General features: G+C 36.4%; 1 protein-coding gene across 13 annotated transcripts in view; it reads left to right on the top strand.

Annotated features, from left to right (window-relative positions):
• MAPKAP1 (MAPK associated protein 1) overlaps positions 1–22,495 on the top strand; it is a 353,385-nt gene that overhangs the window by 177,519 nt on the left and 153,371 nt on the right. For 12 of the 13 annotated variants that reach the window (XR_013169319.1, XM_077144983.1, XM_077144989.1 and 9 more), the window contains 2 exons: positions 5,800–5,972; positions 18,085–18,261. Coding sequence is in view for 12 of the 13 variants with exons in the window: in XM_077144983.1 (XP_077001098.1) it covers positions 5,800–5,972; positions 18,085–18,261 (350 nt within the window). In the remaining variant the exon portion in view is untranslated. Of the gene's footprint in view, positions 1–2,911; positions 2,932–5,799; positions 5,973–18,084; positions 18,262–22,495 lie in introns of those variants that run through there. The other variant, XM_077145020.1, reaches the window with a different exon arrangement.

Below are 22,495 nucleotides of genomic sequence, written 5' to 3'. Positions count from 1 at the left end.
GTTTTTTAAACTGATTTTATGTATTTGCCTAACCTATTTCTGACCTTCTTTCTTACCTTAGAATGGTAGGATGATAAAATTATAGAGTGTTAGAGATGGAACCACATGATTGCTTTAATCCCTCCACCTCCATCTATAGACGACGGAACAGACCCATAAATGTAGGGGAAACAGGATGTAGAAAATGAACATTTATTGAGTTCCTACCATGTATTCAGGTAGGCACTTGAGTCATTTATGCATTCATTCTGTAATTCAGCAGTTTTTTCCGAGAGTCTTCTGTATGCGGGACACAATGATAGGGATTGCCTATATAACAGTAAACAAAACAGACATTATCACTGCCCTCGTGGAATTTCAGAGTCTAGTGGGGAAGGCATACACTGAAGATGTATGTAAATATATATATACTTTAACATTATGAGTGCTGTGATGGAAATGAAAAGGATATGAGTGAGAGAATAACTGGGAAGAGCTTCAGTGTTCAGGACTATCTGCATAATAAAAACAACACCAACAGCAATTTCACAAGTGTCCTATGATGGGTAGATCCTATCATCAGCATTTTACAAATGAGAATGGAAGCAAGGGGAGCTTATATAACTTGCCCAAGATTACTTTAGGGGATATGGAGTAAGTTGTGCCCAGACCAAGAGAAAGAGCCTTTTAGATATACTGAACAGTGTCTGCTAAGTCCTTGAAAATGAAGGGTACAAGCAAGGTATGTACATAAATACATTCAGTCAGGGCATTTTTAGAGGGCTGGAGTGGTTAAAGACTGACAAAAAGGACAAGGAGTGGTAATAGATGATGTTGGAGAGGTAGACAGGGGCTAGATCAAGCAGTGCTTTATTTGGATATTGCGAGGAATTGAATTTTATTGAAAGTGTAATGGGAAACTATTCAAAGAATTTAAGCAGGGATGTCATGTGATCAGAGTTCTGTTTTAAAAAACTCTCCTGTGTGAACAACAAATTGGAATAGTCAAGAATACAACGGTCAGTTTGGAATCTGTTAGAACAGTGCAGGTGAGACCTGGCATTTTTGTGGTGGTGGTAGAGATGGAGAGAAGTGGGATGGGTTTGAAATATATATTTAACAATTTTTTATTGAAATAAAATTCATATAACATAAATTTCACCATTTTATCCATTTTAAAGTATATAATGTAGTAGTCTTTAATATATTCACAATGTCATGTAACCATCACCACTATTTAATTCCAGAATATTTCTGTCACTCCAAAAGAAACTCCATACTTCCCAATTTCCTCCTCCTCCCATCCCTTGGCAACCACTAATCTACTTTCTGTCTCTATGGATTTTCCCTATTGTGAATATTTCATATAAAAGGAATCACATAAAATAGGGCCTTTTATGTCTGGCTTCTTTCTTTTAGCATGTTTTCAAGCTTCATCCATGTTGTAGCATGTATTAGTACTTCATACTTTTTTTTTTATGGCTGAAGTATTCCATTGTATGGATTTTCTTTAATCCGTTCTTCAGTTGATGAACATTTGGGTGGTTTATACTTTTTGACTGTTATGAATAATGCTACTATGAACATTTGTGTGTAAGTTTTTGAGGGGCAATATGTTTTCAGTTCTCTTGGATATAAACCTCCTAGTGGAATTGCTAAGTCGCATGGTAACTCTCTGTTTAGGTTTTTGAGGAACTGCCAAACTTTTCCACAGCAGCTGCACCATTTTTCATTTTCACCAGTAACGTATACAGTTCCAATTCCTCCAGATCTTCACCTACATTTGTTATTTTCAGTTTTTTAAAAATTGTAGCCATCCTAGTGGGCACAAAGTGGTATCTCATTGTTATTTTGATTTGTACTTCCCTTATAATTTATGATGTTGAACATCTTTTCATGTACTTGTTGGCCATTTGTGTATCTTCTTTGGAGAAATGTCTATTCAAATCCTTTGCCCAGTTTTTAATTGGATTGTTTGTCCTTTTGTTGTTGATATGTAAGAGGTATATAGTCTGGATGCTAAGCCCTTATCAGATATATGATGTGCAGATATTTTTTTCCCATTCTGAGGTTTTCTTTTCTGATGGTGTGCTTTGGAGCACAGAAGTTTTTAATTTTGATGAAGTCCAGTTTATCTCATTTTTCTTTTGTAGTTTGTGCTTTTAGTGTCATATAATAGTGACTCTTACCTAGTCCAAAGTATTAAAGATTTATACCTATGTTTCCTTCTGAAGGTTGCATGGCTTTGGCTTTTACATTTAGGTCTTTGATCCATTTTGAGTAAATTTTCATATATGGTGTGAACTAGGTATTCAAATTCATTCTTTTGCATATGGGTATCCAGTTGTCTCATCATTTGTTGAAAAGGCTATTCCTTCTTCATTGGATTATATTTTTGATGTAGACACTTCAGAACTTACTAACAGAGTAAGGAAAAAGAAGAATCAAGGTTATTGACTTAAACAGCTAGATTATTAGTGATGGTATTTACCATAATGAGGGAGAATGTTGTAATTTGGGGTAGGAGGGAGTGAGGGCTAATCAGAAGTTCAGATTCGAATTTAAATATACATTGTCTCTGGCAGTTTTCCACATATCACATAGTGAGTATATTGCATGGACAGTTTGATGTATGAATTTTTAATTCCAGGGAGGGGTTTGAGGTGGAGATAAGATTTAGTTTCATCAGGATGCAGATTGTATTAAAGCTTTGAGACTGATGAGAGAGACAGACAGGCAGAAGGCGCAATCTAGAGGCTTGAGAAAGACTTAATAATTGAATACTGAGTAAAGGAGGAGGTATCTGCAAAGGAAATTGAGAAAGAGAGACCAGAACAAAGGAGGAAAAATGAAGAATTTGTGGTGTCATGGAAACTGTGTTAGTCAGGGTTCTACAGGGAAAAGAACCAAAAGTTATATGCATATATTAAGACATATATTACGTGGGTGCTGGTAAGTCCAAACTTTATAGGGTAGGCCCCAGGCTGGACACTCTGATAAAGGTGAATTAGAAATTTAGAATTTAGTCCAAATTCCCCATGGAAAACTGGCTGCCTGGAAATTCCAGCAACACTCAGTGTTGAAGTTGAGGCAGAAATTCTACTGGCCTCTGAAGCCCTTAGCTCTGGCTTTTAAGACTTACAGTTGAAGCTATCCATTTTAGGTGGTTAAGATTTTCATTTGTTAACTGTAAAAATATTTGTATCTTCATATTTTTCTGAAATCGGGAAAATATTTAGTAACATAGGTCATTACTATAGCAGTGTTGTTAATTGTAAGAACTTTCTACTTGATGTTTAGAGAACATTCACAGTTTTTCTTTCTTTTCTCTTTAACATGGGCAGGCACCATGAATCGAACCCAGGTCTCTGGCATGGCAGGCGAGAATTCTGCCTGCTGAGCCCACCCAAACATTCACAGTTTTGACAGCTGATCAAATGGTATCTAAATTAGTGTTTAATATTTAGAATTTAAGAAGAACTTTGCTGTCTGAATTTGTAGATTTTTCCTTGTTGCCTTAATTTTTATTGGTTTATGAAATTTACTGTGCAGACACAGGTTTTACAGTGATTATATGGATGCTTTATTTAAATATGCCTATGGCCAAGCTAACTAAGATATCCATTTTTGATAGTTCTAAGTGTATTATTTATTTTCCTAAATTAAAAAAAAACAAACAAAAAAAACGGCCTATAGGGGTGGGCCCTCCAGTTGTTTGGATGAGGAGATTATCCACATTGCCGAGGGCAGTCATTTTTGCTTTTTGTAGATGCAAATCTCATCTATGAAACACATTCACAGTAACAAGTAAGCCAGTGTTTGACCAAACAGCCATACACCATAATATAGCCATGTTGACGGAGAATTAACCATCATAGGAGCCGAAAGAAGGAGAGGTTGATAATGCAAGAGAAGGTAAGGCTAAGTGGTGGAGTATAGTCCTTGTGAAGGTGAACGCCAAAGTACACATAACACAGTTATATAGAATGGCTTTTATTGAGATGAGTGACACTCCAGTGTAACAAGGGAGAAGAAGATAGTTAAAAATCTAAGTAAATTAATGGATTTGATGATAGGAAACTATTCTTCTTATTAAAGAACAAAAATGTTTCCTCATCTGTTGGTAGTATGTGAGCAAAGGATGGGACCCCAGAGGTCAGGGTCAAGGTGGGCTCATGGGGCTATGAGAAATCTGAGTAGAAAAGCGAAAGTATGCAATAGTTATCTTGGGTGGGGTTGCAGGGGATTCGATGTAGGCTTGCTATATAGTGTTTGTATCCATTTGAAGTTTGCCAGCTTGAATTGAAAATAAAATCAGTCTATGCAGTTATGTGATATTTCTCTAGCAGTATTTGGCTGGGTAATGCCAACTCCCCAGAGGATGGTTTCAACCAAGGTTAGGGTTCTCCCAGTTGAGTCCAGTGGAGGGAGGGAGTATTGAAATTGTGCCTACAAAGGAATGATTATAATGATGGTCTGTGGAATCTTGGAAATGGTGTAGGAAGTAAGGGTAACTGATAGATAATAAAAAGGTGGTGAGTTAGTGGATTGGAGGTTGCAGAATTTGAGGGTCTACTTGAACAAATAAGCCAGAAGTATGGTAGAATATATTCAGTGAATGGGTATTCTAATTTGAGATTTCAAAGTTGGTTCAGATCCATTGTGTATATGTAGTAATATGTGATTGAGGTATAATAGAAGATAAGGTTTAGGAGATGATGTGGCCTAGAGACTGAGAAACTTGGGTGTTAGAATGGATTATCCTTTAAATTAAATCACTAAGTATGGTAAGAATAGTTGGAATGGGACAGAAAACTATAAACCAGGAGCTGAAGTCTTTAGTGAGCAGAGAGGGAATGATCAGAGGTTGGTGGATGAGGAAATAAAAAAGGAGGATTGGGGCTCAAAGGAACAGAGATTTTTGTAAGAAAGGGAGAAATAATAATCTGGAAGTATTAATGAAAACAAAATACCTCTGCCATCTCCTGGCCTTAAGGATTTGTTTTATTTTGTTTTAATGACAAAATAGTCCTCTTTTGAGAGCACCTCAGAAGAATCAGTATCTTCAGTGACCATCAGGTTTCACTTGAGGCAAAATAGGGGGGGAATATTTTTTAAAACAAGCTAAGGATTTGTGGAAGTTTGCTGATGAGTGCGGGAGTTCCAGAGGTTAGGGTGGAAGGTTCAGAGGGAGGATATATAGATATGTAGGAGGGTTCAGGAATGTATAGAATTGTGGGGAGATGAAGATTACGGCAATAATGAAAGCCAAGGATGTTTGACTTGTGCAAGTGACTGAGATAAATTGATACTACACAATGGAATTAACTCCAGTAGTCACAGAGAAGGCAAACATATGTTTCCAGTGTTGTAGACCTGACTGCTTCCCTGAATAGTATAGTAACTTTCCAGGTAACTTATCCCAAGATAGCATATTACAGGGAGAGAAGCTATGCCAAGGTCTAATGGTGATTTTTTCCAAAGTCATAATAAGTGAGTAGCAAAGCAAATCTCTTGACACCAAACATCATCTCTGCTACCACTCTAATTGTTCAAAGGTAAATCAGCATTCATTTACCTACTGTGGGCAGAACTGAATCCATTAGGCCATTAGAAAATAAAAATTAAAGAGAAGAAAGAAGAAAAGCTGCCTTAAAACACTGTTTGTGCTTTGGGACATTCCAGGCTCATAAACCAATCTCTGCAGAATGATTGAGAACTGGCTTTTCTGCACACAGGACCTGGAGGGCAGTGGTTGTGGTCCAGTGAGGTCTATATGATACTATGTGCTTTACCTTCATACATGTGCTCTGTCCACAGGGTCATGTAGGGACAACAGCAACCAAGAAGATTGATGTCTACCTCCCCCTGCACTCCAGTCAAGACAGACTGCTGCCAATGACCGTGGTGACAATGGCCAGTGCCAGAGTGCAGGACTTGATTGGGCTCATCTGTTGGCAGTACACAAGTGAAGGACGGGAGCCAAAGCTCAAGTAATCTTTTCTGTTTTTGATTGTTCTAGTTTTATCTTACCTCCTGGCCACCCAAGCTGCATTCTGTAGCAGGTCGTTTCTAGGAATTGGCCTGGGAACCAGCAGCTCAAGTTACTCATGAGATCTTGGACCTGTATAGTTAACTCTTATCTCAAAGAATCTGCTTGCAAAATAGACTGATAAGTTTGTGGATGTATCATGAGGAAATGGATTTTATCAATTTCTTAATCTTTTTATGACAGTGGCTGATAAAAGCAGCATGGGGGAGAAGGTAATTATGTTGGTTGTATACCTATTATGAGCTAGACACTGTGCTGGGCACATCATACGTGGTATCTTCTTTGGTTATCCCAGCTCTCTATGAGATATTATGGTCCTCATTCTCCAGAAGAGGAAACAGGGTCAGAGAGTTATATTACTTACTCATGGTTCTACAGATGGGAAATGGCAGAATCAGGATTTGATTCCAAGTCTGTCAAATGTCAAAGTTATTTTATTATATCTTTCCATCTCCTATAGAACTTTTGGTTTGAATTACAGTTTTCTTTATTATCAGTGAGTGGCTCAGTTTTTCTCTCATAATACGTGAAAGTGGAATCTGCATAGCTGTAAATTATATTTTGAATTTTTAAGTCCTTTGCTTCATTGGTTCTCCCCTACTTGGATTTATAATTTGACAGGGATCCTCTTGTGATCTTATGTGCTCTTTTCAGTAATAGGGGTTGAAATACAGCAAAATGTAGTGAATAAGACCAAGATTGCAACATAAGATGCTCTAGGGTTCTGTTCCCCCACAGAATCTTTGATCAGCAAGCAAAAACTGGCAACACCATTGTCCTTAAAACTCTGAAAATCCAGATGAATATTGATTTAAAAAACACAGCATTCCAAATGGTAGGGGAGGCTTATAGTTGAAAAAGATGGTGGCATAAGATGCTCCAAGGTACCGTTCCCTCACAAAATCTTTGAACAATTAGCAAAAACAGACAGAACCATCTTCTTCAAAACTCCAGAAAACAGTTTATAAGGTTACAGTAACTGGAAGAGTTACAAGATAAAGATCCAGAAACCATCCACAAAAAAGACCAATATACTGCAGAATATACTGGACAAGTAATTTGAATTAATGATCTTCAGTATGCTCAAAGATATTAAAGAAAATACAGAGAAAGAATTAACAGGCTATCAGGAAAACAATGAATAAGCAATATGATAATCTCAATAAAGAGTTAGAAATTCTAAAAAGAAACCAAATGGAACTACTTTAGTTGAAGACAACAAATAATTGAAATAAAATAGTCCTTAAAGGGTTTCAGCAGATTGGAGCTGGCAGAAGAAAGAATTAGTGAACTCGAAGATAAGATAATTGAAATGATTCAGGCTGAGGAGTAGAAAGAAAAAGGAATTAAAAAAATGGTAACCAAAGCTTGAGACCATTGTACAAGATCGAGCGTACCAATATACACATTATGGAAGTCCCAGAAAGAGAAGGGAGAGAGAAAAGTACAGAAGAAAAATTCAAAGAAAGAAATAAATAAATAAAATAAAACTTCCTAAATTTAGTGAAAGACATGAATATGCACATTCAAGAAGCCCAGTGAACCCAAAATAGAATAAATGCAAAGAAAACCATGCCAAGATATATAGTAGTAAAACTGTAGAATACTAAAGACAAGAATAGAGTTTTGAAAACTGCAAGAAAAAAGAAGTATGTTATATACAAGGGAGTCCCAGTAAGATTAAATGCTAGTTTCTCATGAGTAACCATAGAAGCAAGAAGGTGGTGGAATGTAATATTTAAAGAGCCGAAAGGAAAGAATTGCCAACCAAGAATTTTATATTCAGTGAGACTATCTTTCACAAATGGGGGAAAGACTCCTACATAGGACATGACTCCCAGGGGTGCTCAAGTCTCCCTGGCAATATGGGACATAACTCTAGTATGAGCTGGGGGCCAGCATCAAGGGATTGAGAAAGCCTTCTTGACCAAAAAAGGGAAGCGAGAAATGAGACAAAGTACAGTTTCAGTGGCTGAGAGATTTCAGAGTCAAGGGTTATCCTGGAGGTTATTCTTATGTGTTATATAGATAACCCTTTTTAGTTTATGGTGTCTTGGAGTGGCTGGAGGGAGGTATCTGAAACTGTTGAGTTGTGTTCCAGTGGCCTTGATTCTTGTGGATGATTGTATAATGATATAGCTTTTACCGTGTGACTATATGATTCTGAAAACCTTGTGTTTGATGCTTCTTTTATCCAGGGTATGACACATGAATAAAAAAATAAATAAATAATAGGGGGGACAAAGGGTAAGATAAATTAGATAGATGGAAATATTAGTGGTCAATGATAGGGAGGAGTAAGGTATATGTTATGTATGAGTTTTTTCTTTTTTCCTTTCATTTCTTTTTCAACAATGATGCAAATGTTCCAAAAAAATGATCATGGTGATGAATACACAACTAGTGATTGATATTGTGAGCCATTGATTATACACCATCTATGGAATGTATGTGTGTGAAGATTTCACAATGAAGGTATTTTTTAAAAAAGAATTAAAAAAGGGGTATGATATGTATAATCTTTTTATTTTCTGTTATCATTTTATTTCTTTTTTGGTTGTCTTTTTATTTCTTTTTCTGAATTGATGCAAATGTTCTAAGAAATGATGAATATGCAACTATGTGATGATACTGAGAATTACTGAATATATATGTAGAACGGAATTATGTTAATGTTTTTGTTTGTTCTTAATTTTTTTAATTAATAAATTTTAAAAAAAGAAAAGATTACAAATAAATAAATAATATATTAAAAAAGAAGGGAGCAAATAATATATTCCCAGATAGATAAAAACTGAGGAAATTCATCACCACTAGATGTGCCCTATAGCAATGCTAAAGGAACTTTAGACTGAAATGAAATGATACTAGACAGTGGTTCTAAGGGACATAAAGAAATAAAGACCTTTGGTAAAGTTAACAATGTGGGTAATTATAACTGCTAGTACTTTTGTACTGTATTTTTTTTGGTATATAATTCTACCTTTTATTTCTACTGGTCCTAAAATGCAAATAAATAGCATAAATAGCAGGGATGTAGCTATGCTTTTGAATATAATTTGTAATATAAATTATTTGGATAAATTTGTAACCAGTACAACAAAAAGGAGGTGGTAGAGGGATATATGAACTGTGTGTGAGTATGCTATTGAAGTTAAATTGCTATAAAATCAAATATGATTGAAATAGATTTAGAGTATAAAGTTTAAGCTCCATGGTAACCACAAAGAAAATATGTGAAAAAATATAAGTAGAAAGAAAGCAGAAAGAACTCAAAATGGTGTATTGCAAAAAATCAAATAAATGTGAATGTAGGCATTAACAGAAGAATTGAGGGGCAAGAAAGGTTTAAGATTTGCAAAGACCAAATAGCAAAATGGCAGAAGAAAGTCTTGCATTATTAGCAGTTACTTTAAATGTAAGTGGGTTAAACTCTCCAGTCAACAAACGCAGAGATATAAAGAATGGATAAAAAGCACAACTCAACTGTATACTGCTTACAAGACACTCACCTTAAATTCAAAGACATAAGCGGGATGGAAGTGAAAGGATGGATAAAAAATATGCCATGCAAGTAGAAACTGAAAGAGAGCTGGTGTAGCTATACTAATATGAGATAAAACAGACTTTAAGTCTAAAGCTGTTATAAGAGGGGGGAAAAAGGTCATTATCTTCTAATAAAGGCATCAAGTCCACAAGAAGACATAACAATTATAAATTTGTATGCACCTAACAGCAGAACCCCAAAGTATATGAAACAAATATTGACAGATTTGAAGGGAGAAATAGATAGTTCTACATTAATGGTAGGAGACTTTAATATACTACAATCAATCATGGATGGAACATCTAGACAGAAGATCAATAAGAAAATAGAAGACTTAAATGATACTCCAAACCAACTAGATCTAACTCCTATATAGAACATTTAACAGCCACAGAATATGCATTCTTCCCTATTGAACATGGGTCATTCCCCAGGATAGACTGTCTTTTAGGTTACAAAAGAACTCTCAATAAATGTAGAAATGTTGAAATGATATAGTGTATACTCTCCAACCAAAATGAAATAAAACTAGAAATCATTAACAGACAGAGATCTGGCAAATTTACAACTATGTAGATATTAAACAACATATTGTTAAACAGCCAGTGAGTCAAGAAATCATTAGGGAAATGAAATATCTTGAGGCAAATGAAAACAGCATAACAAAACTTATAGGATGCAACAAAGTAAGTACTGAAAGGGAAGTCTATACCTTTAAATGCTTACATTAAAAGAGAAGAAAAATGTCACATTGGAGACAACCTCACAACTGGAGGATCTGAAATGGAAGAATAAACTAAACTCAAAGTGAGCTGAAGGAAGGAAAGGAGAGTAGGTGGAGATTAGTGGAATAGAGAATTTTAGAAAGAGGAAATGAGAGAATGAATGAAATAAAAAAAATGGTTCTTTGAGAAGTTCAATAAAGTCAAACATTTAGCTAGACCAGCAGGTGAGGACGCAAATAACTAAATTCAGAAATGAAAAGGGAGATTACTACACACTCCACAGAAATAAAAAGATTTATAAGAGAATACTATGAACAGCTGTACACTAACAAATTAGATGAGTTAGATGAAATGAGAAACACATAAACTTACCTACACTGACAGAGAACAAATAGAAGATCTCAGCAGACTGTTTGGAAGTGAAGAGATTGAATCTGTAATAAAAAAACTTCCAAACAAAGAAAAGTCCAGGTCCATGTGACTTCACTGGTGAATTTTACCAAACATTTTCAGGAAGAATTATCTCCAGTCTCGCTCAAATTGTTCCAAAATATTGAAGAGGAGGGAATGCTTCCTAACTGATCTTACGAGGTCAGCATCACCCTAATACCAAGTCTCAATAAAGATGCTGCAAGAAAAGAAAATTATAGACCAATATCTCTTATGAATGTAGATGTAAAAATCCTCAACAATATACTAGCAAACCAGATCCAACCTCACATTAAAAGATGCATCATGATCAAGTAGAATTTATTCCAGGTGTGCAAGGGTAGTACAACATAAAATCAAATAATGTAATTAGTCAAACAAAGGGAAAAATCCCACATGATCATCTCAGTTGATGACTGACTGAATGTTTTTACTTGTGATTGATTTGTTGAGAGCTTCTGTTTCTTTTTGAGTCATAGGTTTTTTTGGTTTATTTTAACTTTTGTTCCCCCTATTATTTATTTTATTCCATATATTCTACTCGTCTGTTGACAAGGTAGAGAAAAGGAGCATCAGACACAATAAAAGAAGCATCGGATACAAGGTTTTCACAATCACACAGTCATATTGTGAAAGCTATATCATTATACAATTATCCTCAAGAAACATGGCTACTGGAACACAGCTCTGCATTTTCAGGCAGTTCCCTCCAGCCTCTCCATTACATCTTGAATAACAAGGTGATATCTACTTAATGCGTAAGAATAGCCTCCAGGATAGCCTCTCTACTCTGTTTGGAATCTCTCAGCCATTGACACTTTGTCTCATTTCACTCTTTCCCCCTTTTGGTCGAGAAGGTTTTCTCAATCCCTTGATGCTGAGTCTCAGCTCATTCTAGGATTTCTGTCCCACGTTGCCAAGAAGGTCCACATCCCTGGGAGTCATATCCCACGTAGACAGGGGGAAAGTGGTGAGTTTGCTTGTTGTGTTGGCTGGAGAGAGAGGCCACATCTGAGCAACAAAAGAAGTCCTCTTGGGGGTGACTCTTAGGCCTAATTTTAAGTAGACTTGACCTAAGTTTACTTAGGGTTAAGTTTCATATGAACAAACCCCAAGACTGAGGGCCCAGCCTATAGCTTTGGTTGTCCACACTGCTTGTGAGAATATCAAGAATTCAACTTGGGGAGGTTGAATTTTCCCCCATTCTCTCCATTCCCCGAAGGGGACTTTGCAAATACTTTTTTATTCACTGATCGAATCACTCTAGGAGTCATAGGTTTTTGTGTGTGTGTGTTTTAGAAATGTGTCCATTTCATCTAAGTTGTCTAGTTTGTTGACGTTTAGTTCTTATTAATATCCTCTTATGATTTTTTTTTTCATTTCTTCGGGGTCTGTGGTAACAACCCGCTCTCTGATTTTATTTGCATCCTCTCTCTGTCTTTTTTGGTCAGACTAGCCAGGGGTCCACTGATTTTATTTATTTATTTATTTCACATGGGCATACACCGGGAATCGAACCCACATCTCTAGCATGGCAGGCGAGAACTCTGCCACTGAGCCACCGTAGCCCACCCAGGTCCATTGATTTTGATTTTCTCAGAGAACCAACTTTTGGGTTTTTTGATTCTTTCTGTTGTTTTTAGTAGTTGTTGTTTGTTCTCCAGTTTGTTTGTTTCTGCTTTAATCTTTATTTTTCTTCTTCTATTTGCTTTGGTGTTAGTTTGCTGTTCTTTCTCTAGTCCCTTCAGATGAGCAGTTACATCTTCCATTTTATTCTTTCTTCTTTTTTTATAAGCAGTTAGGGAAATAAATTTCCCTCTCAGCACTGCCTTTGGCACATCCCCTAAATTCTAATATGTTGTATTCTCATTTTCATTCATCTCCAGATAGTCACCAATTTCTCTAGCAATTTCTTCTTTGACCCACTAATTGTTTATGTGTGTTATTTATTCTCCATATTATTTGTGAAAGTTCTGGTTCTTTGATAAGTTATTTATTTCCAGCTTCATTATGTTGTGATCAGAGAAAGTGCTTTGAAATTTTTAAATCTTTTAAATTTTTAAAGACCTGTTTTGTGCCCTAGCATATGTTCTATCCTAGAGAACATTATATGAGAAGATTGGATAGCCTGGTGTTTTGGGGTGTAACAATCTATATATGTCTGCTAGGTCTAATTAATTTATCAAAATGTTTAAGTTCTCTATTTCTGTGTTGATCCTTTGTCTGGTTGTTTTGTCTACAGAGGAGAGTAGTGTATCGATGTCTCCCTCTATTATTGTTGAAACGTCTGTTGTTCCCATCAGCTTTGCCAATGTTTGCCTTATGTATTAGGAGCATAAACGTTTATGATTGTTAATTCTTCTTTGCTGAATTGCCCCTTTTATTAATATGTAGTGTCCTTCCTTGTCTTTTATCATGTTTTTACATTTAAAGTCTATGTTACTGATATTAATATAGCTACTCTTGCTTTATTTTGGTCGCAGCTTGCACAGAACAACTTTTTCCATTCTTTCACTTTCAGTCTATTTGTATCCTTGGGTCTAAAGTAAGCAGCATATAGATGGATAATATTTCTTAATCCATTCTGCCAATCTGTATCTTTTTATATTGGTGAGTTTACTTCATTAACATTAAAAGTTATTACTGTAAAGGCATTTCTTTAATCTCCCATCTTATCCTTTATTTTTTATTTGTCAGATCTTTATATTCTTTTCCCTCTTTCTCATTTTATCCTGTAAGTTACCCTTATTGATACTTTCAATTCTTTGCCCTCCTCCAGATCTCCCCTTCCTACCTTTTTCAACCAACAGAATTCCCTTTAGTTTTATTGGCAGCTGGTCTCTTGTTGACAAATTCTCTCAGCCTTTGTCTGTCTGTGAATATTTTCATTTGTCCCTCACTTTTGAAGGATAACTTTGTTGGATAGAAGTCTTGGCTGCAGGTCTTTCTCTTTCAGGATCTTGATTTTATCATACTTCTGCCTTCTTGCCTCCATGGTGCCTGTTGAGTAGTGTGAACTCAGTCTTATGTAGTTTCTCTTGTATGTGGTGAGTTGCTTTTCTCTTACCATTTTCAGGACTTTCTGCTTCTCTTCAAATTTTGACACACTGCTTTCTATGTATTTTGGAATAGGCCTATTTAGATTTGTTCTGTTTGGGGTTCCTTTGGACTCTTTTGATTTGCCCTTTACTTTTCTCTTCTCCTTCTGGGACATCAGTGATTCTTATATTTGTACACTTCATGTTGTCCATCATTACCCTGAGATCCGATTCAAATTTTCCCATCTTTTTTGCCATTTATTCTTTTGTGCATTCAAATTCAATTGTCCTGTCCTCTGGTTTGCTTATTCTAACTTCTGCCTCTTCGACTCTTCTGTTGTCTGTCATTAGTATATTTTTAATTTGGTCTACAACATCTTTCATCTCTGTGATATCTGATATTTTTCCTCTTACTCTTTCAAATTCTTCTTTTTCCTCTTTTAGTATCTTCTTGATACCCTTTATGTCATTAGCCAACCTATTGAATTTATTTAGGAGATTTGTATGAACATCTCTGATTAGTTCCAAAGTCTATCATTCCTCCAGTGTTTTAATTTGTTAATTTGGCTGGGCCATAGCTGGCTGCATCTTCATATACTTTGTCGTTTTCTGTTGGCTTCGAGGCATTTGACTATATTGATAGGATCATTTTGAGAGTTGATTTCCCTTAGCCATCTGAGGTTTTATATTTGCTTGGGTTTGCATTGATAGCCTTTTTTTTACACTAGGTTCATCAATAATTTCCCTCCAAACCAAGGCCCAGACCTCATATAGGGGATGCAACTCTACTTGAGGATCTGTTTTAAGCTAGACAGATAGGTGGTTTGCCAGAGTGCACTTTCTGTCTCTTCCCAGCACGTTGTGTTCTTGAGCCTCCTCTTCCCTTCAGGCCTGCCTTTCCCTGACTAGGCAGCCGGGTGAGCTAGATGGAAACCTAGTGCAATTCCAGCCAAGTCCCCTGGTCCTGGTATATGCTGAAAGCCGCCAACCCTGGGACCAGGGGGGTGAGTTTGTGTGTACCTCAACAGTGATTCCACTTGTGGGCTGATAGTTCTAGTGGCCCCCCCAGGCTCCAACTTGAAATGAGCTTGGGCTGTGGGACTGGGTATGTCAGGTGCCTCTGCCCACAGCCAGCCTAGAAATACCTGCTGGCTTAAGTGGGGTATGAAGCATGTAGGTGTAGCCTAGCACAGGTGGTGGGTCACAGGGTAGCAGCCTGGGCCAGAGCATGGACACATGGGGTATAGTGTGGGGCATGAGGGGTATGTAGTGCAGGGCGCAGAGGTACGTAGTGCTGGGGTACAGCATGGCTTGCTCCCTCATCCCTTCCTCCCAGTCTATGCACACTGAGAACTTGGGCTCTGTACGGGAAGGAGATTGGTATGCTCTGTGCACTAGCTAGATCATCTCTGTGAGCAGGGAAAACAAATTTACTGGCTTCTGGGTTCCCCAACGGCGCTCTGGGCTGTGGAGCTGAGGGGCACTTTTCCTAGGTGCAACCTCTTGTACCCGATGAAGTCCTGACTAAGCCCACTTTTGTTTCTGAATCCTAATTCTCATCTTATTCATCCAGGACACCCCTATATAGTATAGAAGACCCTCATGCCTTGGCCTCATGCCTTGGAACGGCTGTGCTCATTTTTCTGTCACTTCTCTCATTTCTTGAAGCAGAGATGAACTCAACCTATCCTATTCCATCGTCTTACATGCCACATTTTTGTATAAATCCACAGTAGCTTCTTTTATTAATCATGCCTTTATAAAGGCACAAAGGACCAATATGTGCATACATAGAATATGGGGAGTTTAACATTTTTCCCCTCAGGTTTTCATTTAACGGGCCAGAGGGGTTGGAGCACTGTTTACTGCTAAACTTCACTGAAGACCCCAGAAAAGACTTCTATTAGTTTTATGTAATATAGGGCACATCATTCTTTTCCTTGCCATGTCCCCAATGCTTAATACAGGCTGGAGCAAGGGATAGACTCTTTGTAAGTGATTTTTGAATGAACATATGATTTCACACTTTGTATTTAAAAACTAGTAGAATAACAGCACTTGGCTATGAGACAATTGGTTTTTGGACCTTAGCCTGTGACATTTGTTGAGTTTGTTTTGAGGTGTTTCATGACCTCCCATGATGATTAAAGCATAATTCTTTTAATACCAGTGTTTGGCTTTCTACTTTGATCAGTGGGCTTATTATTTGCCCTTGAAACTTCTATGATGCTGGGAAATCACAGGCATTCTTCAGGTTGATTTGCATGGCAATAAAAAATCTGTGTTTTCCATTGCTTTTTCCATCAATGTCTGCCCTATTTGTAAAACCCTAGAGATTCTGAGGTCCCAATACGTTGTATTTATTTTATACATCTGTTATATATTAGGCACTGCATATATTATCTAATCTAATGTTCACAACAACCCTGTAAATTGTGATTATACCCATTTATAGAAGTAGAAAGTGAAACTTGGGGAGATGTAACTTATTCTCTGAGTATGTGGTAGAGCTGAGATTTGACCTGAATTCTTTCTAACCCAAAACTCTAAGCTTAACCACGTCATGGCATTTTCCTCGTCTGAAGTGTTTTCCTCTACTTCTAGAATAAGTTGGTATACTGCTGCAAAGATTCATAAGTTTCCCATACCATTCAGAGTTGAATTTTAAATTTCTTAACATCATTGCAAATGTATGAAATTTGTAGTGATAAACATAGCCAGATTACTTTCTTGTTATTATCTATTTAGCACATTTACAGTTTCCATTAATTTTAATCTGTCCTTATTACCTGTTTTATATAATAAATATCTCTTAGTCATGACAGACTGCAGTATAGATCACCTGATATAGGCTCTCTCTCAGTAAGCACAGTTGCAGCTAAAGATTTGTGAATTAATTGGGAAAATTGCAAATCAAGTAGTAAGTGAAATAATTCATTGTCACATCCAATCAATAAACTTTGTAAATCAACTCATTTAATTCAAAAAATGATCTATATAGATCAAGCAACCAATTAAACAATTAGCATACACTTTGCAATTAATTAATTTAAACATCAATCATGTAATTAAAACTTCAAATTTAAGCTGCAGATTTTAGAATCCTAGTACTTTGTAAACTATTTCATGCTTCTGAAGCACAAATGCTAACATATTTGCACTTTTACAATTTAACTTCGGAGCAGGGTATCTTAAAGTTCAATGCAGGGTATCAGTTTAAATATGTCTTTAAATATATTTGTGTTGTTTAAATATGTTGTTGGTGTTTTCCAGTGTTTTTCAGTAAACCGACTTTTCACTTCCCTTAAAAAAAGAAAAAGGTGTCTGTGTTGATTCTAAACTGGGGCCAGGCTAGAATCTGGAGGAATGACAACATTCTAGGGAAGAAAGAAATGTCCAGAAGTTGTTGAGAGGGTTGGGTATCTATCAGGATAAATCTAGTCATTTACTTTTACTCTAAGGATCCATGATGTTTGGAGTCAGGTTTTGTCAAGTAAATTGGATCTTCTTTTTGAGATTAGGAAACTGTATGGTACTTCTCCTGAGCTAGAGCACAGATATTGTCTTAATTCTAACCATTTAAATAAAAGACCTCTGATTCCTGTAAAATAATTTTTCTTCCTTTATTGTTTTGTTGGTAACTCTTTTATGATTATTTTTTCTTTTTGAATTTGTATTGTGGTAACATTCTTGCAAAAGAAAATTTCCCTTTTAACCACTTTCAAGTATACAATTCATTGATATTAATTGCATTCACAGTATTGGCTTACCATCACCACCATCTGGTGCCAAACATTTTTCTATTACTCAAAGTAGAAGTTCTATATGCATTAAGCATTAACTCTCTATTCTCTAGCCCCCACCTCCTGTCCCTTGTTACTTGTATTCTATTTTCTCTGTGAATTGGCATATTCTAGTTATTTCATATAAATGAAATGCTATTTTATTTATATTTGTGTAATGGTTAGTGTTATATTTACTTTCTATGTAAGCTTTCTTGAGGGCCGATACTAACTTAATCTCTTCCTTGATCTAAGGGATTACACTCTGTCTTATCTACAACAGGTAGTAGATATTTGTAGGAGGCATAGAGTAATATAAAGGCCTTTATTTCACATTGTTTCTCCCTTTAGCCCTGTTACCTGTTTTCTCTCTACCAAATGAAGTAGAATTTGGGGACTTTGACTCTATTAACTAGGTTGGGGTAGGGAGCATCATACCCAATTGGCTCACTCTATGGCATTTCCTCTTGGTCTCCTCTTCCTTTCCCCACCTTTGTAATTCACTTTCCTTTTTGGTTTTCCTTTCATTCAGTGACAACATCAGTGCCTACTGCTTGCATATTGCTGAAGATGATGGAGAAGTTGACACAGATTTCCCCCCGCTGGATTCCAATGAGCCCATTCACAAGTTTGGCTTTAGTACTTTGGCCCTGGTTGAAAAGTATTCATCTCCTGGTCTGACATCCAAAGAGTCACTCTTTGTTAGAATGTGAGTATCGACTCCATTATTTATGTTTGTATCTCATCCCTGTTTTCTAACATTTGGGTCGATCTGCTTTAGGTTTTATTCATCAAAAGAATGATATTTAATATCTGGAAATCTACATGTAACCATGACTTCCAGAGAGATGTTGGGGACAGCATTTGTATTGTATTTCATATCTCTGCACTTACACTAAATACTGCTTTGCAGCAGAAAATTATATTGGGTAGATATGCTAAACATCTTATGTATAAACCAGGCTTCTGGAAACACTGGGACACTTTGACACTCGGTGAAGCAAAAATTCTGAGTTTCCGTCCTTCTCTTCGAGGAATCCAAACTAAATGAAAATTTGCAGTATAATCTCTTCCCTTAAAATACTTCTTTTCTGTCCAACTTTGTTCAGCTCAAATTTTATTTTTCTTCTCCATTGCTCCTTTTGACTGTGGAGAGCTTCTTAACCTCTCTTATGTTGTGGATCCCTTTGGCAGTCTAGTGAAGCCTAAAAGCCCTTCTCAGAAAAGTTTGTAAATTCATAAAATAAAATTCATTAAAATATAAAGAAATTTCATTATATTTGAATATGTATCAATTAGTTAAACAAATTTGTGATATAGTAAAATATACTGTTTTATTATACATTAAATAAAAAGATCCAGCAATCAGTCTAGTAGTAATTCCTGTCATCTGCCATTTTCAAAGTTGTAATGAGCATAAATATTTGAGAAATGTATAGCAACTGTAGTTTGCTATGAAGATATCTATGATTTCTATTCATGACAATCTCTGGTACTGCTAATAATATTGAAATTTGTTGCCTATAATTATAATTCAAGTAAATGTTAACTCAGAAGTTACTGAAAATAAAGATGTAATTTTTTGCTATTTAAAGTTCACAGAGCACCCGAGTTTTATCCACACGTCCCTGGTTGTTAGGGGGAAGGAAATGTGTGGCGTTCAGGCTTCACTCTTTAATCTAAACTCACTTCTAACCTAGGACATGGCAGTCCCTCTTCTGGCCATCTCTTGGGAACAATAGCGATCCCTTTGGCACCCCCTGCTGTCAGTAACCAGTAGGTTCATTATCCAGAAGAAGGATTGCCTACTTTAGGGGACCTTTTCTCTTTAGTACAGATTGCTTTTGTCTGAGATTTTTACTAAAAAAGATTTATATGAATATTTTGGATCTTTTTACCCTTGAGTGAAGAAAGAACATTTTAGTGCATTGGGGGTAGAAGGAATGGCTCCTAAAGCTTTTCTTAAGGCTATCCCATCCCTACTCTGAAGTCATGTTTATTTTTTCCTGTTTTTTTTTACATTTCAGTGGCATTAAAACAACTTTAAATAATATTAAAATTATTTTTAAATTATTTGATGATCCCTCCTCCTAATGAAACTATTTTTATGCTTGTTTAATGATTTCCATGTATGTATATTAGTATCAGTCCTAGCGTACATATTATTTTGTGTTAGTTACTTAACATTATATTATAAATATTCCTTTATTTTTTCTTAATTCATACAGTGTACACTTATATTATGCTCCAGGGATCTCGACAAAGACAGCCCTTGACCTGCATGGAGCTTACTGTCTAGTGGGGAGATAGGTGTTAAACAAATCATTGTTATGTAGTGAGTGATACAAAAGAAAAATGCAAGAGGTGCTATGGAAGCTTATTGTAGGATGTTTAGGTTGTTTCCTTGTTCTGGTTTTATTATGTGATCCAACAGTGATAGTCATTTTATTTCTGTTTAATAACTTCCTTAGGATAATGTCCTGTGAGTGGGATTATTGATCAGAGATTAGAAACATCTTTAAACTCTTGCTTTGTATTGACATGTAGTAACCTTCTGAAAGCTCTAGTAATTTACAATGTTACAAACAATTCATAAGCCCATTCTTCAGTTTTACCTTTAAAAAGTGTCATCATTAGAAGTTTTTTCTACCTTCAAAGGTGTTAACACTAGTATTTCAGCAGTTTTATTTGTATTTTTATTGTTTATTGATAAGTGACTAGAAAGTTGTGTTCTATTTAACATAATTTTTACTCCATAAATGCTAACATATGATTATGGTAGAGTTTGAACTGGAAGTCTTTTACAAAGCAAGAACCTTTAAACCAATGATTTTCAGTAGAGTGGGGTCAGATGGGATGGATATACCTTCCCAGGAGAGGCTTCTAAGATTACACAGAATCTTGCCACAAACCCTGTCTTCCAGAGAATACTGGGAAGGGGGAAACACAGAGTACCAGCAACTGCTTTAAATGTAATATTCTTTTCCTTTTTTTCCTGCATTATTCCTACTCCTGTCTCCCACTCCTAAACAAACACCCCCACCCCTACCCCAGCCCAGTCAGTCCTTTTTCTGTTTTAAAGCATAAGAGAGTTTCTTTGACATGTCTGGAGTGTTTCTGAAAACATGAGGTAAAGTGAAAATTTTATATGTGAGCATTTAGAACAAAAGTACAAATAAAATTTTTTTTTTCTCAGTCATCTGACGAAATAGGACAGATTACTGAATATTTGCTTTGTAGCTACTTTCTTGGTTTGGCAACCTCCTGTTTGCCTTTCTGTTCCATATTCTAAGTTAGAAAAGTCTTTCCTACAAATGCTGGCCGCAGCAGACTTTCAGGGGTCTACAGAGATGTGTTCAAAGTTTCGGTTAGCCAATCCCAGCAAAATAAAGAGCCATAACTCCTCTTCTTTTCCTCCCTTTCTTCTTGCATCTCTCCTCCAATGGAGAAGGGGCAGGAAGTGACTGGAAAAACATGAAACTGAACTGGAAAGAGTGAACTAGGTGTGATGATAGGAGGTGAACTAATATTTACTAAGGACCAGGTACACTTACGTTATTTCAGTTAATCTCAGAATAGCACACAGTAAGGCAGCTGTTGACCATTTTAGAGACATGACTAATGCTGAGCAATATTGTTCTTAGGCCTGGATTTGACCTCTGCCTGACTTCAAAGTCAGTGCTCTTTCCAATGCTTTGCTGAGGTATTAGGTTCAGAGGTAGAAGAATCTAGTATTGAGCTAGTCTTTCAAATGAATCCCACTGTCAAGGCTGACATTAGCAGCCACTACCTAGTATAGCAGTTTTAAGCCTGTAGCCTCTGGAGTCAGATCATTTGGGTTCTGTTCTTGACTTTACCTTACTAGCCTCTGGGACCTTGAGTGAATTACTTAACTTTTCCATAGCTCAGTTAAATGGAAAAATTAATACCTAGCTCGTAGCATGACTGCAAGTATTGAATGAATTCATATATATAGGGCACTTAAAATATTTTCTGACATATTTAAAAGCAGTATTTAAGTGTTTGCTGCTATTATTATTATTATTAATAAAAAATACTTTGAGAACAGAAACTAGATTGTGCCCCACAACATCCAGCATTGTTCCATTACTACTGTAGGTATGCCACAAATATTTCCTGAATGGATGACTAAACCAGATTTCAGTACTGTTTCTAGATTTTTATTCTTCCTCTACTGTATTAGGGTTCTACACAGAAACAGAACGAATGTGATACACACAAACACACACACACACATTTTTGTATGTATGTCAATATTAAGAGAGATTTATTATAGGAATTGATTCACACAACTGTGGCGATTGGCAAATCCGAGTTCCACAGTGCAGTCCACAAGTTCGGAACTTCAGTGCAGGTTTCTATGGATTCCCCAGGCGAAGCTGATTGGCTAAAGTAGAGATAGAAATTCTTTCTGATTGCTGAAATCATCAGGTCTCCCTTTGGGCCTTCAACCTTATTGGATAGACTCTTCTTGTTTCTGAAGACAATCTCCTTTGTTTATTATAGATGTAATCAGCCACAGATGCAGACAATTGACTAATGACTTAAATCTGCAAGTGCCCTTACAGTAACAATCAGGCCAGTGCTTATTTGACCAAACAACTGGACACCATGACCTAACGAAGTTAGCACATAATAATTAGCCATCATACATACTTTCTGATTTCAAGCAGTAGGGACACAGTTTGGTTGGGTATTGCTCAGCTGGACTGAAAAGACTGAATTTGAATAACTTAAACAGAATGTGGCAGGGGGTAGATGTGGATAATCTGTAAATCTTTAAAATTCATCCCTTTATGGGCAGACATCCCTTAAGGTAGCAGCAAAACCCATAAATTGCTTGAAGATAGGGAGGGCACAGCCCTATTTATGTCTGTATCCTTAGCACCCAGCACAGGGTTCAGTAGGGGAATGAGTTGTTT

Source organism: Tamandua tetradactyla, chromosome 2, assembly GCF_023851605.1.
Source record: "Tamandua tetradactyla isolate mTamTet1 chromosome 2, mTamTet1.pri, whole genome shotgun sequence".
Lineage (NCBI taxonomy): Eukaryota > Metazoa > Chordata > Mammalia > Pilosa > Myrmecophagidae > Tamandua > Tamandua tetradactyla.
Note: the sequence above shows the minus strand (reverse complement) of the source record. Positions and strands in the feature narration are given on the sequence as shown.